At 42.8% G+C, this 24814-nt stretch overlaps 1 protein-coding gene across 1 annotated transcript in view; it reads left to right on the top strand.

The window, feature by feature from the left end:
* CAT (catalase) overlaps positions 1 to 24814 on the top strand; it is a 48017-nt gene that overhangs the window by 17228 nt on the left and 5975 nt on the right. The window contains exons 2-10 of the mRNA XM_058305578.2: positions 449 to 620; positions 1675 to 1785; positions 2746 to 2876; positions 4252 to 4356; positions 4942 to 5067; positions 7585 to 7776; positions 8199 to 8351; positions 12748 to 12886; positions 15506 to 15636. Of these exons, the coding sequence (XP_058161561.1) occupies positions 449 to 620; positions 1675 to 1785; positions 2746 to 2876; positions 4252 to 4356; positions 4942 to 5067; positions 7585 to 7776; positions 8199 to 8351; positions 12748 to 12886; positions 15506 to 15636 (1260 nt within the window). The remainder of the gene's footprint in view (positions 1 to 448; positions 621 to 1674; positions 1786 to 2745; positions 2877 to 4251; positions 4357 to 4941; positions 5068 to 7584; positions 7777 to 8198; positions 8352 to 12747; positions 12887 to 15505; positions 15637 to 24814) is intronic.

Raw genomic sequence — 24814 nt, 5'->3', positions numbered from 1 at the left:
AATGCAGAATACAGGGTGACACACTTTAACATCCACAGCAGGAACAAAACATGTTTTAAGTTCTGAGAAAAGCACTAATCATACAGCTTTCCTAAAGGCCGTCTTCTCACTATTGGACACTCAATGTGATCCTGTTTGGGGGGCTTCCTGTGTGGAGCCAGGTTTCTGGAAGAGGTGCCGAGCAGTGGGCAGTTTATTTAGTCATCTTCCTGTTCTTTAGGGTAAGTTTCTTAGCAGATTGGTGTTGGAATTTCTAAAGGATTTCTGAGACCTCACTATAAAAATCAAGCAATGGCATATATGGTATTACTTCAATACTTTGGATGCAGGAAATTTTAAAAGAATTAGAGAAGGTATACAAATTGGAAAATGATGTATTCTGTGATATGTAAATTAAAAGTTTGATTGTACTGACCCATCTGTTCTTTTCCTTTTTGTGTTCACTTAGAAACCCGATGTTTTGACCACTGGAGCTGGTAACCCCATAAGAGACAAACTTAACATTATGACAGTAGGACCCCAGGGGCCCCTTCTTGTTCAGGATGTGGTTTTTACTGACGAAATGGCTCACTTTGACCGAGAGAGAATTCCAGAGAGAGTCGTGCATGCCAAAGGAGCAGGTGAGAGCTATGTTTACTTGTTGTAAAAGGATTGTTTCATAATACCTGGGTCAAAAATTATTTCCTAAAAGGTTGCTGTTTCTTTACTAGAAGTGTCAAATCTCCATCCCTGGGAGAAAGGAAAAATGTCCATCAATAAAGGAGTTAGTAATTAAGTGATGGTTATTTCTCTGTATAGAATATTATGGATAAGATAGTTTATTTTTTTTTCAGAATAAAAAATAGTAATAAGGAACATTTCTCCCATTATGTAGTTCAATGAAAAAATAAAAATATTGAAGTACAGACACACAGATACACACGTACTGTAATTGCACCTAGCACTTATTGGCTAAATACTGGAAGGAACTGCACAAAATTAAGGATAATTGTGTTAGGGTGGTGGATTTGGGGTGATTTTTCCTTCCCTTTTGTCCGAAGTTCTATGAAACAAAAACCGGTATCTTCTATAACTGAAACAAAAGATGAGACTGGTATTTAAGAGAAAGCTAAAAACTCAGTAGGAAAAAGAAGGCTTGATAAAAGAAAAGAAGATAATCCTTTTCTGAAGTCTGCTGATTTGGACTTCCACATCTCTTCTTCCTACATAAGATTTTTTTCCTATCTTCTTCCATCTTTTTCATCATGATTTTGATATGCTATTCAGTTTGTTGTTTGGCTCTGTGGCATCTTTACTAACTGTTTCAACTATGATTTCCTTCCCTGAATTTCTCCTCCTCTCCTCCCTGTTCTTCCCCTTCTTTCCTGGGTCCTGCCTGGGTTGCAGGACCCCCTCAGGCCTGGGTCCTTTGGTCAGCTTTGCCTGCCAACTCCTCTACCTCCTGGCTTCAGCCTTGCAGAGCTCAGTTTAGCACTGTGTGGTAAGAGGCCTTTGTATTTTACTCTCGTGAATTTGTTTGGATATCTTCCCCTCCCTCATTATAGTGGAAGCTTCCAGAAGACAAGTGCTAAGCCTTCAGTTTCTCTCGTGGTCACCCAGATGCCTGGAAATGTTGAGGGCCTGATGGATGAAGCGATGGTCTCATGGGGAGGGTTTTTGTGTCTTTTTCCTTAGGGGCTTTCGGCTACTTTGAGGTCACTCATGACATTACCAGATACTCCAAGGCAAAGGTCTTTGATCATATTGGAAAGAGGACACCCATTGCGGTACGATTTTCCACTGTTGGTAAGTTAGTCTGCTTTATAAACTCAGCTCTCTATCTTATTTGGGGCATTATAACTTAATTTCATGGAAAAACCCCTAGAAAATAGGGAGCAAGCAGTTCTCCAGATTGTAACAAGATTTTACAGTAGAAAAAAATATTTTCAGGGATGGAGGAAGTTACTTCTGTTTCTGTTTGCTGAGGTCTTAGGGAATGATATTTACACAGAGGTCACATATGCAATTCTGTGACATTTGGAAAGCCCTTTTCAAAGTGATCACCTTGAACTGCTTGAATGGAGATCTTAGTCAATAACCATGATACTAGTTGTCGTTTATTGCCAACCGTGGTTAGATGCTTTATAGATATTGTCTCTAAACTGTAGATTTATTTTGCAAGGTGGGATTATTTCCATTTCAGAGAGGTTAAGTGGGTTTGCTTGTGTCACAGAGCTGGTGAGTGTAAGATCAATCAGACTGTATCCTGACACACCCCACAATGTATGATTAATTCTGTTTCTGTATTGGTCTGTGTATTTGTATTTTTAAAATACCATAGAATGCAAAAATAACCAAAATTAAGAATGAGAACCTGTGTTTTAATTCTTTTTCTTAATATTAACCACATAATTTTGACAACTCACTTTTTCTTTTTATTCACTAATTTTAAATCTTCGTAATTTTTCTCTTCTACTATTTTAATTTGTTTCAATTACCTGTTTGAACAAAGCTATCCTATTATGTTAAGTGGGTAATCTTTCTGGCTGCTATTACATGTACTCTCTTATTACTTTCAATTAATTCTTTTGTGTAATTTGTTGACCCAATTAGCTGGCAGGTGGTAGAAATAATAACCTAGACACCTAATTTACTTTTTGAAAATGGATCAGAAAGCATAGATCCTGATGTTTCTTTTTGGCATTGAGCTTTTTGGATACAAAGTACTCTGGCTAATGCTTCATTTTCCCCATTTGTATCTTCTAGCTGGAGAATCAGGCTCAGCTGACACCGTTCGTGACCCTCGTGGGTTTGCAGTGAAATTTTACACAGAAGATGGTAACTGGGATCTTGTTGGAAATAACACACCCATTTTCTTCATCAGGGATGCCATATTGGTAGGTGATATAGTACTTTTGCACTCTGCAAAGGATTATTGGCCTGAACTGATTTCACATACTCTGTATAGGTTGGCATTTGAGGAGAATCCCTGGGAAAGGCAGAAAGAAGGGAATTTGAGTTAGCTGGATTGCTGTTTTTTTTTTTTTTTTTTTTAAGATTTATTTTATTTATTTCTCTCCCCTTCCACCCCGATTGTCTGCTCTTTGTGTCCATTCGCTGTGTGTTCTTCTGTGGCCGCTTGCATTATCAGGCAGCACTGGGAGACTGCATCTCTTTTTTGTTGCATCATCTTGCTGCATGATCTCTCCATGTGTGCAGCGCCACTCCTGGGCAGCCTGCACTTTTTTCATGCGGGGCGGCTCTCCTTGTGAGGTACACACCTTGCACGTGGGGCACCCCTGTGTGGCATGACATTCCTTGTGGGTGGCAGCACTGTGCATGGGCCAGCTCATCACACGGGTCAGGAGGCCCGGGAATTGAACCGTGGACCCTCTGTATGGTAGACGGATGCTCTATCAGTTGAGCCACGTCTGCTTCCCATGGATTGCCTTTTTAAACATGTTTTGTGTGTGTGTGTGTGTGTGTGCGTAATGCCTTTTTATTGCTTAAATAGCTGCAATTACCAGTAGTCTTAGATTTGGCATTTTCAAGATTCATTGACTTAATGGGCCTAGCCCAGTATTTCTTGCAGAGCATTGGTGTGGAGAAAGTGGCCGTGGTGGCTGCTGTGGGTAGGGAATAGGAGGAAGAGATGAGATGTGGGGGCATTTTCGGGACTTGGAGTTGCCTGGGTGGTGCTGCAGGGACAGGTACCAGACATTGTATGTCCTCCCATTGCCCACTGGATGGAACGTGGGAGAGGGTGGGCCATGATGCGGACCATTGACCATGAGGTGCAGCGGTGCTCAGAGATGTATTCACCAAGTGCAATGAGTGTCTCATGATGATGGAGGAGATTGTTGTTATGGGCGGAGGAGTGGGGTGAGGGGAGTGGGGGGTATATGGGGACCTCATATTTTTTGAATGTAATATTAAAAAAATAAAAACAAACAAAAAAAGAGGGCCTTTGCCTTAGAAACGAGTAGAGAGTATCTCTACATGCTCTGCGTCAGCAGGAAGGGAGTGTGTATGTGTGTACATTTTTTTCTTTAAAGAGATGCGGAATCTCTGAGTGTATTTGAAATGCTTTAGGGTATTACAGGCACTAGCTGTACCTGTTGGGTAAATTTCATTTAGGGTTTTGACCATTTAACAGTATAGGGTCATAATGTTTAGAATTATCCATAAACCTAGTAATAGGCAGCGTGTAGCCTGAGATGCTGTAATTCCCGTAAACATAACTTACACATTTTTTTCTTATTTTGCATTTAGTTCCCGTCCTTTATCCACAGCCAAAAGAGAAACCCTCAGACACACTTGAAGGATCCGGACATGGTCTGGGACTTCTGGAGCCTGCGCCCCGAGTCTCTGCATCAGGTGGAGCATTTATTTTCCACTGTTTGATAATCATCTCCAGGGATGGGACTTAATTATGCATCATAAGGAGTTCCCTCATTTGGGTTATTTTATTGGGGAATTGGCTTCTTTCTTTTGGGTAGGCTTTCTCATATCTTGATAATAAAGAATTTTATAATGACTGATTTTGTTAATTTTCCCCATCCACAGTCCTTAAATGATGATGATATATAATTAGAAACATTATAGATTGATATTTAGCAATATTAAGGATCAGGGTCTCTAGTATGAGGTGTTTGTATTGGGAAAGGGAGTCCTAAACACATTTTCTGTTAAAATACTTGAATAACCAGTTTTCAGATTTGTTTTAGCGTTCCTTCATTGACTTTTGAGCCATGCTGTTAATGATTTATTTATCATTCTACTTTAAAATTCTTCTGTTTGCTCTTTTCCGTAAATAAAATAATCCTGGTAACCCTTCCTGTGGGTAACTGGCTAGTATGTTCCATGCATTTAAGGAATTTTTTGGACTTAGGAATGTCTTAAAAATCCAGGGTTTTTTGATTGAAACTGAAAAATGTTAGACTTTCTATTTCTGTTCCTCAGGTGTCTTTCTTGTACAGTGATCGAGGGATTCCCGATGGACATCGGCACATGAATGGATATGGATCGCATACTTTCAAGCTGGTTAATGTGAATGGGGAGGCAGTTTATTGCAAATTCCATTATAAGGTAGATGTTGCCTTCAGGGCAGGAGGTGCTAGACTCCCACCACCTCACCTTATCCCCCCTTAGGATTGGGCTGCTTCCCCACCTTTCCCTACCCTTTGCCCTAAAGGATGGGAAATACTGATTGAGGTGATCAGCATTAGAACTTTTTTGTTTGTTCCCACCTGAGGGGAGAGATTCATGCTGCCCAATTAGAAGAACTGTGTGTGCTTTCTCTGTGGTCCCTTCTTTCCATGTGGCCAGAGGGTGAGAGTACCTGGCTGCTCTCAACAGCCCAAACTTTCTTCTCCTTCTGGAATTTGTGAGCTCTGCCATAGTTATTTGGGAAAACGTTCTTTTGGTGCTGCCTCTCTGGTTAATTTTTCTGGGGCTGGCGGTACACCCTGGGAATCTTTACTTGCTGTATGCGGAGAGCTAAGATTTTGGTTTGGCCTCAAGGGTAAGGAGATAATGCAGGCCTCCGGTCTAGGCAGAAGGAAATTTTTACCTGGTTTAGTCTAGTTTTCTAGAATTCATTGCTAGAGTTTGGGATCGAGTTCTAGCAAACAACAAAATGTTTTGTTGCTTTGCCTTTCCTAGTCCTGCGTCATTGTTTTGAGCATAGATATCTTTTGGGGTCCTGGAGGAGACTAAGGCAGAATTGGAGTCTTCGTCTCTGTAATACCAGTTTCACCATCACTTCCAACATGTGGTGCTCTCTTTCCACAAACATTTCTTCTAACCAAATACTTCATCAGCATTTATTGAGGGTGTATTATGAATTAGGCAAATTAAGTAAGATTGATTGCAAATGTCAGACAACAAAATTCTTCTAGTATTTTTTTCATTGTTTTCATAGTTATATCAAATAGTTACCTGTGGGGAAGCACTTGAAAACTTTTTAATTAATTGAAATGTTTTAAATGGCCCTGTCTTGGTATGATCTTGACATTTATTATATTAAAAAATATTTCCAGAGAACTTCAGACGGTTTGTTAAAAACGGAAGTTAAGAACTTCTGTTTCCAAAAATTATGGCAACAATCCCCACAGAAATGGGCTTACAACAAGTAGTCAGTCCTCCTTTTGATATCCAAAAAGACTGTTTTCTTTTATCTTGCCTTAATATTTATCTGAACAGCTTGTGTAAGTATATCAAACAGGAAAACTGTCACCCTTCTTTATACCTGGGAATTGAATCTATTATCTTTGACTAGGAACAGTTTAAAGAGATGTTGACCTGTTGGCTGGTAATTGCCAAAAAGAGCAGCGTAGGGCCACCTAGAACGAGACTAAATGTACTGGGGACGACCAGCACAGTTGGATCTTTGGAGTGAGACCAATTTAAACTCTTTACATAACTGTGACCTTGTCCGCATTATTAAAAGTTCTCTGAGCTCCAGTGTTTTCATTGTAAAACTGGCATAGGATACCAGCTGCCCATGACTTGGCAATATTGAATTGCTTGTGACTCTGTTTAGCAGAGGGCCCTGAGGTAGCCTGAGATCTGCATGGGTTCACCAGTCTGGATTTTTCTAACCTAAGATTATCCCTTCTTAAACCCAAGGGAATTAGTTTAAATCAGAGAGTTATTGTAATATGATTGCACAATTTAATGTATTAGCTCTCTGGGTGGTCAGCAGACAATAGTGACCGTCCCTTGTTAATCCTGAAGGTGGCTTCATTTCTGCCACTTCTTACTGCTGTAAGGTAGTAAGAAGGTTCATATCTTGCCACTGGCTTGAGAGTTGGGATTTCTGTGGTACACACGGATCAGCTGTCCAGAGTTGGCTATTGCTAAGAAAAATCTTTCCATGGCACTTGGCCTGTTGGGATCTTTCCAAAAGAGATAAAGGTGGGAAATCCACTGAAGAGCAGTCTGGTCTGATAATAGGAGTACTTGTTCAAGTGACTTAATCTCCGTGGGGCTTAATGGCTTGTTTGGAAGTCAGAATACAAATTTTGCCTGCCCATATTCAGAGGACAGCTGTTCTGAACTTCTTTTCGGCTCTATGAATTAGGATTCTATGACTTCTTAAAAAGAAAAAAGAGGAAGAGAGTGAGGGTAAAAGGCATTGTAGCTGAATATAATCTCAGTAATTAATTTGAACTATCATGAGATAGGGAATTAAAAAAAAATTACTTCATTAAAAAAATAAGGGGTGGACCTTTAATTTTATCAATCATATGCTTATTTTAAAATGCATTCTAATTTTTTCTCTGATTCAAAGAACATGAGTGTAAAAGTTCAAAAAAATATAAAAGTTCATAAAAGGAAAGATAGGGCTAATCTTAAATATGTCCTATCCCTGAACATTTAAAAGCATCAGGACAGTCCAGTAGAGTTTCTTATTGATAAGTTTGTCTTGGTGTCAGATTTGTGCACTGGAGATACTGTTGCAAGGAAAATTGAGTCTTGGGGGAGGGATACATCCGTGAAGAATTGATGGTAGAGCTTCATAATCCTTTAATGAATTACTGATTAAAGTTGGATACCTTTGCAAATAAGCTTCAGTTTGAGCTTCTTTCTTTCATTCTGTAGACCGACCAGGGCATCAAAAACCTTTCTGTTGAAGATGCAGCAAGGCTTTCCCGGGATGATCCTGACTATGGCATACGGGATCTCTTCAATGCCATTGCCACAGGCAACTACCCCACCTGGACTTTTTACATCCAGGTCATGACATTTAATCAGGCTGAAACTTTTCCATTTAACCCATTTGATGTCACCAAGGTGAGTCAGTTAATAATGAAATTGTTTTCTTTCTTAAGTCACTCTTACGTAATTAAAAAATATTTTTCAGCCAAACATTCATAACGGTAGGGAAGGTATATACAAAACACAGTAGTGAATGGGTGCACGTTAATATTTTAGTTCCATGACAATGTCTGATGAGTTCAGGGACGTGGCTTGATATATTGTTACTAGCAGGGAAAAACTGGTGTATTTGCTCAGGAAAAGTATCATTTACTGTTTACCTTTGTGCAAGATTCAGTCAATGTACTTGCCTTGAGTTGTTAAGTTTTATTGGATTAAAAAATTATTTTTACTCGCCATCATCAGCTTCATTAGATTGGAGTTCTGGTATTTTGATGGGTAGTTTTAATTTTCTTCCTTTGGTTGTATGGTAATTGTGAATATGATGTTATTTCCAGGTTTGGCCTCATAAGGACTATCCTCTTATCCCAGTTGGTAAACTGGTCTTAAACCGGAATCCTGTCAATTACTTTGCTGAGGTTGAACAGTTGGCCTTTGACCCAAGCAACATGCCTCCCGGCATTGAGCCTAGCCCTGACAAGATGCTTCAGGTAAGTCTGTGATTGAGACTGTCTGAGGGGGCATCCGCTGAGCACACCTTATGCACACACAGTGTAATTTGGCACTGTCTTTATATGAAGAATTTACTGGTACAGCACTTAAACTTTAATTAGGGCAGGTTCTTGGTTCCTTGTGGGACTGATTGAGGTGAAGTCATCCTTAGATGGGCATTACTTGAATAAACCAAGCTAAACCAAATTCCAAAGCACAGTCCCTCAGTATGTTAAGATTTGGGCATTTAGTGTCTTAACTTTAGAAAGGGACTATTAGAAATGCTTTAGGTATTTTGTGGAGTAAAGCACTATTTGTTGAGTCTAGCTGAAGGAACTGTAGTTATTTGAATGTAACTCCCTGGTCATGGTATCTGTATTAATTTCCTCTTCCATGGTGATATTTGAACTTTTACATCTGTAAAAAGACCTCTGAGGTGATATTTATGAACTAAATTTAGTTGCCAGTGTCTGAAGGCAGTGGGTGAATTGAACCCGTTTGCCTGTCTATTGTTCCTATGTATTCAGTATGTTTTGCATTGCTCTGTAATATGTTTATTCAGGTGTATAAAGAGTGAAAAAGTCTACTTGGACCAGAAATCAGTAGAGAAATAATTGGTTTAATAATTACTGAATAAGTCAATCTTTTATATTTTTGAACTATGACCACGAAACAAAGGTTATCCCTAAAGATTATACCCTGGATCAGGCCATAGTGATTGATGGTTGCTTCTTATGTAAGCATCTGGTTCTGGTTCAGGTGCCAGTCTTCCATGGAGGGCAAGCTAAGAGCCCCTTGTTTTGTTTTATGAAACTTTTTAAAAAAATGCATTGGGAACATCTGAGGCTTTTATGGAAAGTAGGTTTTTCAATAGCTTTTAGTTCAATTTATCTAGTATGAACTGAGTGCCTATCTACTGTGTATGCTAGACCAGAAGGGTCTATAAGGGGTATAAAAACACAAGATAAATATAATGTAAGGTAGAGTGCCACTGTGAATCAGAATGAGAAATCGGTTTGGAGGGAGGCGGAATGAAGTTTTATGAACAAACTAAACGGTCTCTCCTTGCTGAATTAGAAGCCGTGAGACTGGGCATGTACCATATGCATATGTCAGAGGAAACCAGAAATCTTTGAATGGGAAGTTTGTACAATTGTCCCTTCTAGGAAAGTAAAAGTTTTCAGAAATATCTGGTCTATACCAACTGGAATCACTGTTGGTGATAAATGGGATTAAAGGGAAGTGGGTGTTTTAGTTTCCCGGCTGTTAAACCAAATGTCATGCAGTGGGTTGGCTTAAACAGTGGGACCTTATTGGTTCAGTTCTGAGCCTAGGAGAAGTCCAAAACTGAGGCATCGGCTAGGTGATGCTTTCTCCCCGAAAACTGGCATTCTGGGGCTGGCTGCCAGCAATCCTTGGTCCTTAGCTTTTCTTCATACAACAGTGCACATGATAGCGTCTTCCTTCTCTTCTGGGTTCTCTTGGCTTCCAGCTTCTGGCTGCTCCCCTTGGCTTCTCTCTGTGTGTCCAATTTCCTTTGGTCATCAGGATTTGAGCTTTCTTGAATTAAGATCCATCCTGATTTAGCTGGGCCATACCTTAACTGAAGTAACCTCATCATAAGGTCCTATTTACAATGGTTCACACTCAAAAACATTAAGAACATGTTTTTCTAGGGTACATAACTCCAAGCCACCACACTGGAGGTTGGGAATAGAGAAGGGAAGTCAAGCAGATTAGAGAGGATAAGCAGAAGTGCTTGCCTTGAACCTGGGGAGTGGAGCCAGTGTGCTGCTGGGTCCTGACCCTCCTGCTGGTTGAAGGGAGGAGAACTGGGGAAGGAGAGGCTAATGGCATTTGCCAGGGGATGACATTGTGAAGGGCACAGCAGGGATTGTTACTGTGGGTGTCGTTGAAGTTACCTTTCAATGAGGTCACATTAATACATCTTAAAACTTTGTTATCCAAAGTGATAAGCCAGGCCACAGTGAAATGGTCAAAATAGTGTAGTGCAAGGGTGGGTAACCTGTTATCAGAGAGAGACTGTCCTTGCCCTACTCAGTGGAGCAGATACAGACTTTCCTCACTTCCTAACACTGCCATTTACCAGGAATTTGAGAAGAGTAGGAGAAACTGGTGGCTTGTGTGCAAGAGCTTGTTCTGCTTTCTGACCCAGGCCCTGCAGAGGAGTGTAGGCACAGGGCCTAGATTCAAGTGGGTGTCAGGGCATGGCCTCCCTGTACCCATTCCCAGTAATGGCTTTGTGGGTGTCTCTCCACAGGCGAGGTAGGGTTGCCTGATAAACATAAGGTGACACAAGAACAGAATCATGTGATAGAGGCTACCTCCCAGGGGCTGCTAATGGCCCAGTTGTACCTCTATCCTGTTGGTAGCAAGAGAGCACAGCTTAGTGTTTTAAACCAAAGGAGGTAAACAGCTTCCAAGCTAGAGGTGAGTCTTAGTCATGCTTGCACAGCTAGTCACCTAAATATTATCTTAGACTATTTGGGAGTCTATGATTACGGGAGGTAGAGTCACTCAGCCAAGAGCGAATTATCGATAGAGCAGTGGGACTGGAGTAAGCATGTTGGTATGAATATTTGGCACAAAATATTGCCAGGTTGCTCTAGTCACTTGGTTTTTACATTGCCTCATAAAATTAGGCATATAAAAATACTCTTCCAGATTTAAGACCAACAATAAAAGTCAATGAAAGAAAAATTGCTCATAGAGTAGATCTTTGAATAATGGCAATAAATAATTAGATAAGAAGATTAATGCAGAGTTAATCATATAACTTTTTGTTTCAGTTCTAAATGAAAGAAATTTCAAAATGCTTACTGTCCTGCCATGGTAAATATGTACTGTAATTGAAGTAAGCAATTTCTGGCATTGTTGGGTCATTATTTTGAATCTTAAGCCTCCATTGTATAGTTCTTTGTTTATATCCAGAAAGTTTCAGAGCTTCAGCTGTATCTGAGATAATTCAGAATGTAACATGGGAGGTACTTTTTAAGTAATTTCCTATACAATTGGTTTTGTATGAATTTACTTGTTTTGTTTTTTTAAAATATTTATTTATTTATTTTATTTCTCTCCCCTTCCCACCCCCCCCCCATCCACCCCAGTTGTCTGTTCTCTGTGTCTATTTGCTGCGTGTTCTTCTTTGTCCGCTTCTGTTGTTGCCAGCAGCACAGGAATCTGTGTTTCTTTGCTGCGTCATCTTGTTGTGTCAGTTCTCCATGTGTGCAGCACCATTCCTGGGCAGGCTGCACTTTCTTTCATGCTGGGCAGCTCTCCTTACGGGGTGCACTCCTTGTGCGTGGAGCTCCCCTACACGGGGGACACCCCTGCATGGCAGGGCACTCCTTGCGCGCATCAGCGCTGCACATGGGCAGCTCCACACGGGTCAAGGAAGCCCAGGGTTTGAACCGCGGACCTCCCATGTGGTAGGCGGACACCCTAACCACTGGGCCAAGTCCGCTTCCCTTCTTGTTTTTGTTAAGGGCAAATGGTTTTCCCTCCCCTGGGGTGAATGAGTGAGAAGAAGCAGAATTCATTCAGGATTTTGGCTCATTGGTGTTTCAGTTTTCTTGTTGAAAAAGCAGATACCATGCAGTGCATTGACTTAAGCAATGGGCATTTATTGGCTGTTGGTTTTGAGGCTAGGAAGAAGTCCAGATCAGGGCATTCCAAGGCAGTGCTTTCTTCCCAGCGACTGGCGCTCTGGCCTGGCTGCTGCTGACCCTGCCCTGGGCTCCCCTGTCATGTGGCAGTGCCTGTGGTGGCTCTCCCGGCCTCTCGCTCGTCTTCGGGTTCCGTTTATGTTCAGCTTCTGGCTGCTCCCTCTGTGGCTTTCTCTATCGTCTGAATTTCATTTTGCTTGTAAAGGACTCCAGTATAGGATTAAGACCCATCCTGAGGTACTTATTAGGTGAGGTGGACCACATCTCAACTGAAGGGGCCTCATCAAAATGCCCAACTTCAAATGGGTCCACACCTGTACAAGTGGAATAACTTTAAGAACATGTTTTCATGGGGTACATAGCTCCAAGCCACCACAGTTGGGTTCTGTTAGGTTATTTATTTGGCAATGTTATTTTTCCTTGGGAATAGGAAATAATGTAAGTTGGGCACTAGTTATAATAGGGGGAAAAAGAAGAGTTCTTATCTAGAACGTTTGTAGTTATATGGCCATTTGCCAGGGAAAATTAAGGAATGTTCAGTTAGGGAGAGAAGAGACTTTGTTCTTTAGTAGGGTATGAGATAGGCAGGCTTTTGTGGTGTCCATGTACAAAGTGCTTTGTACTTTAAATTTGAGAATGAAGTTTATAGACCATTTCTACCTTATATGTTGCTGTAGACAGTCAGTGTCTGTTTCATTTATAACTGCAGGGCCGCCTTTTTTCCTATCCTGACACTCACCGTCACCGCCTGGGACCCAACTATCTTCAGATACCTGTGAACTGTCCCTTCCGAGCTCGGCCGGCCAACTACCAGCGGGATGGCCCCATGTGCATGTTTGACAATCAAGGTAAGCCAAAGGCTGTTGGCGCCCTCTCCTGCAAGGGGAGGGCACCGCCAGGGCAGACGGGATGGATGCCAGGCAGTGGTTTTCACATGGCGGTCCCTGTGGGACAGACCTTGTACTCTGTGAAGTTTAAACTGCCCCAACACTCTCCATGCTTATATCTTTTTAATATACTTTAATGAGCATTCCTACATCAGATTTTACTTGCCACTCACCTGGTAGTCAAAGGCAGGGAGAAAGATCTTGGGTACTGGTCGTGGTAGAGCAGGAGCCCAGTTAGGGGTTAAGTTTTCAAGACTCTTTACATAATGGGCAGTCCTTAAATCACTCTTAAATCATCAGGACTTAACTCTTGGAAGTGCAGAAGCCAAGAGTGCCTATCTTTGTTTCTCTGCAGTTCTGCTGGGACCTTGAGGAACAAGTCTAGTTAGAATTTGGAGGGGAAGGAGAGAGGAAAAGGGGATAATGGGGTACATAAAGAGATTTCCCCCTACCTTGCTTTTTAAATGAGTATGGTTTAATTTGTGTAAATTAGTTGGTGAGCTGGGACTCCATTGCCTTTTGCTTTTTTTTGTAGCTCATTTACTAAATTTGTAATTTTTTTTTCTTTTAATCACTTTTTTTGGTGCCATGTGCAGACATCTTCTATCTTCTATTTCTAATTATGCATTCTAATTAGTCAAGAATTCTTAATGTTTTCTCCTTTTAATATTCCAGAGTTTAATTTAGATCTTAGTTTTCTTTTCTTTACATATTTATGACTCATGTATTTCAGTTATAGGTTGCTTACATCAATCCCTTCAGAAATTTTACTCATGATTTATATTTATTGCCATAGATATATGGATGTAATATAAATAAAGTTTATTTTTTCTATAGTAAAAATAATACATGTGCTCCAAAACAAATTTGGAAAATATAGGGGAAAAAGAGCAGGGAAAAGAAAAACCTGTTTATACCTAATACCCAAAGATCACCACTGTTACATTTTGCTTTATTTCTTGCCAATCTATTCAGTGAATGTTTTATATACATTGAAGATCATTTTCTAAAAGCCTTTCCTATGTATTTAACAAGTTGCAATATATTTGCTGTCTGAAATTTACAAAGGCATGGGGTGTAATTTGTACTTCCCATGTCTGACTTTTTGTGTTTTATCTTCTAGTTTTCTTCTTCAGCTCTTGTTTTCATTCACATTCCTTGGTTCTTTGGTTACTAAAGCTGGCTATAGAAGAGAGGTTCATGTACATTTTGGAATTCATTAATAAATAATTGCTTGCTTCCTGTTTGCCATTATAGTGGTCTAGGTATGAAAACAATTTCAGGATGTGTTTTGACACACCCTTTGCATTATTTTAAATGTAGAGATTTGGCTGTGCTCTTGAAGCTTGATGAAAGAAGAGTGTAATCGTTTCCAGTGGGCAGTGACTTAAAGAAAACGCCCACTTTGAGTAAAAGTCAGAGCTTATTTAGAAACAGAAATTTAAAAATATTCAAATAGGCACATTTCAGAGGGCTAATTTTTAATACAGAAAATATCATGAAGGTATGGTGGTTGGAGTATTTTGCTTTTCGTCTGGGCTTAGAACAGCTTTTTCCGGTTAATAATCCCTCCTCCAGCACTCACTCGTGCCTTAACTAATGTAATATGCAGGCAGCTCTGCATCATCCACTTGGCAGGGATCTTGATAAAAGTCCAACCCAGACTGGTTTGCTGAACCACTTTAATACGTTTCTAGGTCACTCCTTCTGTTTAATTTAATTTTATCTAGTATCAGCCTAAGTGAAGTATAGTTAGGAAAATAAATATACTGCGATAACAAAAAGTCTCACAATTTATTCCAGAAGTCATAAAAATGTTTTGATTATATTTATTGGGTTTTTTTTATTAGTCCAGATAAACAAGAGCTGACATAGGAGAAATACCAATTTAAAACAATCCCTTTTGAATTTTTCTGCTGAGAGGTGAAAGTGAATCTAGAAATGAATGAAGTCATCATAGTAAAGGAGAGGTGCCCTGAGAATCTTAAAAATATTTAAGAAAGAGAAGTAGAGTCCTGGAATGGCATATATGTTGGACTGAAAGAGACAAAAATATCAGCATTCTAGTCCCAAATCTACCACTAACCTAGTGTGACCTTGCAACAGTCAGTTAACATCTCAAGGCTTAGTTTCTGTAAATTGGGGGAGCAGAGCCAGTCACTTATGGTTGCTTCTAAGATGTAATGATTCAGTGTTTGAGTTGAACCCAAGCCTAAATGAAACCCTCAAATTTGAATTGTGTCTTTGGGTCTAATCTTTTATGGTGGTCAAATAAAATGTTTATAGATTTACCCCTTGGGCTGGTAAGAATCCGAAGATTTTTATAGATGACACTATTTTAAGTGTTCAAATGGAATTTGAGATCTCTTCATTAAGAATCAGGGTGAGACACCCCAATCAGAAGATGACAGTCTTCTTGAAGAATCTTCGTTTCGCCTGTAACTAAATGCATGTGTGTTTATTTAGGTGTATATTGATATCTATGCTATTGCCACTTGAATTTATGTATTGCATCGATTATTTGCAGATTTCCTTCATGGTTCATCTCCCTAAGTGACTCTACATGTCTTTATTTTAAAGGTGGTGCTCCAAATTACTACCCCAACAGCTTTAGTGCCCCAGAACAACAGGCTTTCTCCCAGGACCACATCTCCCACTATTCTGGGAACGCCCAGCGCTTCAACAGCGCCAATGAAGATAATGTCACTCAGGTAATGGCTTCTTTATCAGCTGGGGGAGTCACTTGCTAATTTGCATCAAAAGTCTGCATATTTCTGCTCTCATAAAGCATCTATTGTTTCATATTGAATTCAGTGAAGACATCTTTATAGAAAATCAGTCCCTTTTTTGGGTGGATTTGAAGAGCTGTGTTACTAAGCTCTTTCAGTTCAAGGTAAGGGAGTTGTTTCAAATTGGTTAAGTTGGCTTTTAAATTTGGGTGCAGGTGGAGATCAGGTGTGACACTGTGGGAAAACAAGGCCATAATGCTCGAGGAGAATTTGTTACTCACAGGTCCCAGAGAAAGTGGGGTGCCATGAGGGGTTGAGGGGAAGCATGAGCAGCCTGGGTGGCTCCGCCAGCACCTGGAGGCACACAAGCAGAGTGAGAGAGGTGCATGGCCTTGTGCCTTTATTGGGGTCCCGTGGTGGGAGTTAGTAGTTTTCCTGCAGGAGTCAAGGATTGGTTAGTTTAAGGCAACAGTGTGCTGAAAGGGAAAGGGACTGGGGGTCTGAGGGGGGTGGGGAAGGTTAGCTTATCATTTGGGGCCAGCTGTGGGTTTTGGATGAGTATGTGGGTGGTGTGGGTAGTGGCCGCAGATGCGGGTTTGGGCTTGGAGAGTTTGTGGCCGAGCGCTGGAAAGCTGCTTGTTAACTAGGCCAGAGGTCAGTGTAGAGGTGAGGGGCTTAGCCAAAGCAAGGTGGATGCTAAGGCAGCACCCACAAAATTTTGATAGTTTTAACAATCCATCCCTTGATAACTTGGCATCACTTATCTAGAGGATTGTGGCAGTTTGGGTGGCTAAAATATTTAGTGCCAGGGGCATGCATTATTGAGCCAGTGCATGAGGTACTTGAAGATATTGGTTATTATAAAAATATCAATAAATAGTAAAACCAATAGCTGGAAACCTTTGCACAGCCGTTTCTCCCACATTTCAGGGGAAAGCTAGGAAGAAATGTCAGGTGGTTTTTTTGGGTCTGAGGTGTTAGTTGCAAAAACCTTGGTTATGTTATAAAATACTTTGAAATCTTGACCAATCTTTTATACCTTGATTTTGACCTTCTCCCAAATTATTAATATGCATGCAGCAGGAAATGTTGCTAATGGTACAGGCACCCTCTTTTTTTGACCATTGGACAGTCTAAGGCTAGAGAAACTATTTGTTGTTGTATTAGTCATTATTAGCATGTAGGTGACAAGAACTTAGGCAAAGGAATTGAGGGCATATGTGGGCCTCTAGATGTTGGAAGGTTGTCCCTGCTGTCTGATGGTTTTTTATTTATTTTTTTGCCTTAAGATTTATTTTATTTATTTCTCTCCCCTTTCTCCTGCCCCCGCACTGTCTGCTCTCTGTGTCTGTTTGCTGTGTTCTTCTGTGTCTGCTTGCATTCTCTGTGGCACTGGGAATCTGTGGTTCTTTTTGTTGCATCATCTTGCCGGGTCAGCTCTGTGTGTGTGTGGCGCCACTCCTGGGCGGACTGCACTTTTTTCACAAACAGCAGCTCTCCTTGTGGGGCTCACTCCCTGCATGTGGGGCTCCCCTACATGGGGGACACCCCTGCATGGCACGGCACTCCTTGCGCATGGCAGCACTGCACGTGGGCCAGCTCACCATACAGGCCAGGAGGCCCTGGGTTTGATCCCTGGACCTCCTATATGGTAGGTGGATGCTCTATCAGTTGAGCCAAATCTGCTTCCCTGTGTGATGTTAAAGATAAACATTTAGCATGCCAGAAGGGAGGTGGCAGAGAGCAAGGTGGCTTTACAATTTGGAGTGCGACAGGCGACAGGCATCCCATAAAGAAGAGGGGCCCGTGGTTAGGCAGCCTGCCATTTCCTCCCCATTCCTCAAGGCAGCATCTGGGTTTACCAGCTGGCTGGAACATAGGGGTGGCTCTGTTTTGTCAGGGTGACAGGAGCAGCAGTGGGTGAACCTCAGGGGTGGCCTTGGGGGATGTTTTCTCTATCATCAGACTCGTGGGCTGGAGTGAAGCTGTCTGAGGCTAGTAGGTGATTGCTGGAGGCCACCCTCAGGGTGGGTATCCAAAGTAGTAATACAGGAAGGATGGGAATTTTGCCAGAGGCTTTTAAATACCCTCGGGCAGCTCTAGTCATGATGTCTCTGTAGGTTTCTGTAAAACAGTTGTCATCACAGAGCTCCATGACTTTTAGGGGTGTTTCTAGGACTTACCAAGCAAAGGCTTTGGCTGCCTGTTCCCACCATGCAGACCCCTGCCTTTCCTTCCACTATGTTTTGTTCATACTCACATGTCAATTGAGGGTTAATTCTTTAGGTCCTCTTCACAATCTAAGCTCTTGTCTTAAGAATAGTATGTCCTGCAGGCTGGGGTAGAGGACAGTTAGCCATGCAGGTTTGATTTGATTATACTTGTGAAGCCATTGATGCCATATGAGACTTTTTTTTAAAAAGATTTATTTTTTATTTATTACCACCCCCCCACACCGGTTGTCTGTTCTCTGTGTCCATTTGCTGTGTGCTCTTCTGTGTCCGCTTGTATTCTTGTCAGCAGCACCGGAAATCTGTGTCTCTTTATGTTGCGTCATCTTGCTGTGTCAGCTTTCCGTGTGCAAGGCAGCCACTCCTGAGCAGGCTGCGCTTTTTACACGTGGGGTGGCCCTCCTTATGGGGCGCACTCCTCATGTGTGGGGCTCCTCTACGCGGGGGACACCCCTGTGTGGCAGGGCACTCCTTGCACACATCAGCACTGCACGTGGGCCAGCTCACCACACAGGTCAGGAGGCCCTGGGTTTGAACCCTGGACCTCCCATATGGTAGGCGGATGCTCTGTCAGTTGAGCCAAATCCGCTTCCCAAGACTTTTATTTAGATTACTCCTAGGTAGAGAATCATTTATGCCTTGGTGCCCATTTGCTACATAGGTTGGATGGCTTTGGGTTCTCAGCCGTGCTCAGTGACATGCTGGGAGCAGGTGACTGAGGAGTGACAGGCAGCATTTCCCTCTGTCCCATGCCTGGGTTATAATTACAGGATTCACCAAAAGTTGTTTGAGCATTCCTGGGCCTGCAGGTGAGACTTTGTAGGTTGGAAAGCAAGCCTAAGACCCATACAGCCAGTGAAATAACTAAAACCCAGAGCCAGGGTGAACACTGACATCATGCCACTCGGTGAGGACTGGCTTCTGCGGCTGCTGCTTGGATCTTGGCATTCGGACTTGGTGTTTCTTCCTTGCTGTAAGGCTGCATAATGCATTCCTCTCAGGACTTGCGCTGGGTCGTGTTTGCCAGTGCACGCATTGTCTTTGTGTGGTTAGTGGACCCTAATGGCAGGGTAAAAGCAGGTCATTTTTGGATGTGACTGGCATCCACCAGACTTAGCTTTTCTTCACCTCTAAAGGTGACCCAGACTGTTTTGTTGTTTGGTTTGGGAGCTATAATCTCTACTTCTGGTGGCTCTGGCAGTGATGGGAACTGGTCGCAAGTTATGAATATGGCAACGGGAGGGTTTATCCCTGTCCCGTGGAAAGTGACCCCATATGTGGGATGCCAGTGTTTGGTTTTGGAGCACAAGTCACAGCCTTTAGTAACTTTTGGCCAGTGATGGGCCTAGAGTTTTATTTGCATACTTCCCCGGGCGGGAGGAGCCTCTGAGGCCTGAGGGGCTGTGGTAGGGGAAGCGTGGGGGGCTGAGTGGGCAGTCTCTGAGCGACCCACCAGAAAAGTAGTAAAGGGATGGATTTTAGGTGGCCTCTCAGCATGTACTCCAGTGTGGTGAGTCGAGCATGTGTAGAAATGGGCGCCTTTCTTGTATGAGAAAATTATTTTGTTTCCATTGGTCTGACACCCCCTGCCAGTCCTTGGGCTACCACCCAAGAATTAGTGAAGATGTGGAGACTGGGCAGCTGGTGGCTCAGAGCATCCTGGAGGCTAACTGGCCCTCTGTTAGCTCTGCTAACTATAGATCCCAAACAGCTGGGGTAAGCAGGGTATTGCCAGGTAAAATAAGCTGTGCTGTGTACCATGATAGCATCACCATCGGTTGCATGTCAGATGATTGGTCCCAAGGGCTCTACCACTTGGCTGGAGGAGTAGGCAGTGGGTGTGCTATCACCAGTGTCTCAAGATCTGTGGGCAAGGGGCTGAAAATGGGGAAGCCACATCTTCCTGTAATTTAGAAGGTTTGCCAGGTTTAGCTCACTGCCATTTTAGCAGTGAGGCTGCGGTGGCTGTGCTACCCTCCTCCTGGGAGTTCTCTCTCATCCACGGGTTATGAGAGTGTGCGTGCGGGCTGACCAGCTGTGGCCCCATAAGCACACCTCCATTTTTAGAAAATCTCAGGGAGCAGCCAGGATTTCCCATTTTAATGGAGTATATTGGGTGAGAAGACAAAGGGAAACTCTTAGTCCAAAAAAACCCATAGAGAGCTGTTGTTTGCCAAGCTTATTCCAAGGACTCCAAGAGGCCTATTTGGAGGTGGCCAAGGCCTCTAATCTAAAATCTATCCTGGAGGGACGAGGGACATGGCTTGGGAAATGGTCTCTTGTGCCAATTCTTAGGCACATTGTTCGGGATCATTAATTGTCTACCAAGAGGCATTTGCCTTGGTGTAATACCCACTATGGAAGGATGTCACTGTATCTTTTTTTTTTTTTTTTTGCCAGTAGGGGAGGTGCTCAGAGTCAGTGCTTCCAGCCAGATGCCTTTATTTACTTTGTTTTGGAATGAGAGTGGCAACTCAGACCCCTTATTAAAGAGTCAGCAACTACTACGCCCCTTTCTTCTTGTCCCGCTGAAGAACAAAATCTTCAAGTATGATTTGAATCGTCAATAAAGTAAAATTCTGAGTGTTAGGGGCCCTGCTTGACCCTACACGAGGGGATGGAGAAGATTTGTAGTTCCCACCAACCAGACTCACAGGCAGCTGCGTCTCTCTCTAGGGTGTCCCAGTCGACCTCGTAGGGGTTGGGGTGGTTCTTACTAGCGTGATGGTGGGATCATCAGGCATAGTCACGGGAGCGCAGCCCCAGAGCTTTGTCGTGCTGAGAAGCACCAGCACTGAGTGGGGCCATGCACATCTCATGGGGGTCTTAACATTTCTTTACCTTCCTCTAGTGTCCCCTCTTTTTTTTGCCCAGTGGTTCCTGGGCACCTCATGCCAGGGGTTAGATTTTATATCTCATGGTTCTGAGGGGTGAAGAGTGACAGTGGAGTCAGCAGCAACATAAGGACCAAGCCCCCAGCAGTGCTGTTGCCTGCGGGTGCCATTAGGCTTTCCATGGTGGGGGTGTCCCTTGAGCTGGGAGTGAGCTTAAGACCCGATCGCCTGGTCCACTGACATGATGGAGTCTCCACAGCAGCCTCGCAGCTGCGCCTGGGCTCCCCCACGTCTTTAGCCCTACCTGCCTCCCTCGCGAGTCACGGCGCCAGGGGGAGCCTGTCTCATGCCTTGCTGACCTCTACTGTGAGAACCGTACCAAGACCTTTGTTATATTGTCAGTGTTACTCAGTGTCATTGTCACCTGATGCCAGTCAGCCCATTTGGGGAAGCGCGGGAAACCACAGGGTCCCCTCTTCCTGTCCTAGGGCTGGCTGTTTGCGACTCCTGGGGAGGACTCAAATCTACAGGATCACCAATTTAGGGTGGGATGCTTAGGCAACACCCAACAGGGGTGATAGGCGGCAGCAGAGAGCATCACAGACAGCCGTCAGCAAGCCAGGGGCCCTTCCCACATAGTATTAATATTAACTGCCTGGGAGAGCACGTTAGTAAGCCAGGAGCAGCCCCAAGGCATGATGCCTCATATCCCAAGGTCATAACCAACACTCCATGCTCGCTGTGCCACTTGTTCCAAATTGATTAAGTTTGATTTTACATTTGGGTACAGGTGGAGGTCAGGTGTAACACAATGGGAAACGGGGGCTATAATACCCAAGAAAAGAGAGTTTCTCACTCACAGGTCCCAGAGGGTCCTTGAGGTGCCATGAGGGCTTGGTGGGAGATTGGATCAGGTAGCTTGATCAGCAGACAGGGAGCACAAGAAAGCAAGAGGGACCTGGGGGCTTGTACTTTTATTGTGGTCCAGGGGTGGAGTTTAATAGATTCCCCTTGGGAGTCAAGGCCTGATTAGTGTAAAGTAAATGCATGCTGAAAGGGAAAGGAAGTAAGGGTCCAAGGGTGGTGGGGAGGGTTAGCTTATCATTTGGGGCTAGCTGTGGGTTTTGGATGAGGTGTGTGGGTGGTATGGGTGGTGTGGGTGGTGGCTGCAGATGCAGGTTTGGGCTCTGGGAGAGTTTATGCCCGAGGGCTGGAAAGCTGCTTATTTACTAGGCGATAGCTCAGTGGTAAGGCATGTGGTGTTTTAATTTCCTGGGCTGCTCAAGCAAAGGCCATGCAATGGATTGGTTTAAACAATGAGAATACATTAGCTCACAGTTTTGATGCTAAGAGAAAGTCCAAATCAAGACGTCATCAAGGTGATGCTTTCTCCCTGAAGACTGGCATTCTGGAGCTGTGTGCCGGTGATCCTTGGTCCTGGGCTTCTCTGTCACATGGCAATGCACATGGCGGCCTCCCCTGACCTTTCTCTTGTCTTCCAGCTTCCATTGACCTCCCATCTTTTTGCTTTCTGTGGCTTTTTTTCTCCCTGTGCCTGAATTTCATTCTCTTATAAAGGACACCAGTAACAGGATAAAAACCCATCCTGACTGAGTTGAGCCATACCTTAACTGAAGTTATCTCATCAAAAGGTGCTACTTACAATGGGTCCACACCCATGGGAATGGATTAAGTTTAAGAACATGTTTTTCTGGGTACACACAGCTCCAAACCACCACATATAGCTTAACCAAAGTAAGATGGATGCCTAGATAGCCCACAAAATTTTTGCATAATTATACCAGGGACTTCCTAAGTTTTATTGAAGGAACATAGGTGGGGGCCATTGGGTAAGCAGTGATCACATGGAACTTCAAGAAGTGGGTAAGTATAGTACAGCCCAGAGTCAAGGGAACCTAGAACTGGATACTAAATATTAATAGCTCTAGGATCCTCAGTTGCAAACAAGAGTATGGGCATTTCCTCTCCAGGGTGTGCTGTTCCTGTGAATCTGCTACTCTGCATCTGTCTGCCTCTGCTTTCCAGTTCCAATTGCTAATTCTTACCATGTCCTTCTGTTTTTCTCCGCTCTGCCTCATAGCCTCTGTTTTCACCATTGTTGTGTCTTTGCTGTGACTGTGGTCTGTCTCTGTCTTATGGCTTCTCTCTTTATGTATTATTATTATTATTATTTTGACTGCCCTTCATTCCTTCTTGCAGTACTTCCTATATCAGATTCTGGGAGAGGGAGTTGGATTGACTCTTCATTTTTCACCCCAAGTTACATTGTTGGCCTTTGGCCAGCCTGTGACCCCTGCCCCTTGGTCAAGTGCCCATCCTCTTTCCTGTGGCTGCCCAAGCGCTATTTTTTTTAGTAGATTCTATGAAAGAGGCCGTTTAACTTAGAAGGACCTGTGGTTGTGCAGCCACCTCATTCGTGTGTCCAGTGTAACTTAAACCACATAGAAGAAAAGAATACAGTTGAAAAGTATAGTTGTCCTAGACGTCTGCTTGGTTAGTTGGTGTTAAACTTAGTATTTAAATTAGAGAGGACCGGTTTCTAATTCCTCAGTTTGTGAATGTAAATTCCAAGTAAAATATACTTAAATACATGCATTAATTCACTGTGAAGATATCCTTGTTTGGGAGACATTTATGAATATACATGTATAGGCATATATAAAAAGAAAGGACTTTATTATAGGATATAAACCACATTTAGATGGACTTAAACATGTCTAGGAGCCTTTTATATTAGTGCATTATTCCTGGTGATGCAGGTGATGCCAAGTGATTTAGGGTTCTCCAGAGAAACAGAACCAATATTATATACTATTTGTAAATGTTAAGAGATTTGTTATAGGAATTGGCTCATGTGACCATGGGGATTGGCAAGTCTGAATTCTGTAGGGCAGGCTGCAAGCTGGGAACTCTGACGAAGGTTTGGATGAATTCCCCAGGTGAAGCTGGGCTGGATGAAGTAGACATAGAAATTCTTCTTTCTGACTTTTGAAATATTAGTTCTCCCATGAAGGCCTTCAACTGATTGCATGAGCTTTCTCACATTGCTGAAGGCGGTCTCCTTTGTTGATTGTAGATGTAATCAGCCACAGATGCAATAAAAACTGACTAATGATTTTAATCCATGAAATACCCTCACAGTAACAGGTCAGTGCTTGCTTGACCAAACAACTGGACACCATAACCTAGCCAAGTTGACACGTGAGCTTACTGTCATACCAAGTATTTTACAATATGCTCCCTGCCTCAAAGAATTTTGCCTGCATGACCTTTATACAGAGGTTAAGTCAGCTTATATAACCCCTGCACAACTTAATTTAGTCATGAGGCTTTTGCTAACACATTATAATTTATATATGATCATTTTTATTTTATTCTTGTTACTATATGGGACTTACGTTTTTAAGCAGTCATAATGCTGTTATAGGTTCATTGCATAATTTTGTGACTATCAGAGCTGCATGGGAAAGAAACAAGAAGGTCCAGATTTGTGCTTTTAAAAAGGATTCATTTGGTGGAGTGGATGTATCTCAAGGAATTGAGCACCTCCTTCCCACATGGGAGGTCCCGGGTTTGGTTCCAGTGGCTCCTAAACAAACAAACAAACAAACAAACAAGTAAAAAACAAAAGAAAAAACCAACTCAGGGGAGCCGATGTGTTTCAGTGGTTGAGCATGGGCTTGCCATATACAAGGTCTGGGGTTCAATCCCTTGCTCCAGTACATTAAAAAAAAAAAAAAAAAAGAATTCTCTTGGACCTCAACTTCTGGCTCTGGCAGAGTAGCTTATATGAGATCTGTCTTCTCATGGAGAAGATTGGGAAGCTAGATAAAATACAAAAAGCACCTGTTTGAAGACTGTGGAGAGGTAACAAAGGAACAGGAAGGAATATGAGGGGCCAAGATCCCAGACGGAAAGAAGTGCAGAGAGGCTGGCTTGACGGTGTCCTTTCCTCATGAGGCTTTTAATCATTTCAGAAGCAATGGCCAAGATCCTGAGCGGAGCTTAGAGCACTCTCAGGTTCTAGAGGGACAGAAATTGGAGTTCAGGGTCTGCTCAGGTGGTAAGGCCTCT

This window comes from Dasypus novemcinctus, chromosome 10 (assembly GCF_030445035.2).
Source record: "Dasypus novemcinctus isolate mDasNov1 chromosome 10, mDasNov1.1.hap2, whole genome shotgun sequence".
Lineage (NCBI taxonomy): Eukaryota > Metazoa > Chordata > Mammalia > Cingulata > Dasypodidae > Dasypus > Dasypus novemcinctus.
This window is presented reverse-complemented; position numbering and strand designations above follow the sequence as displayed.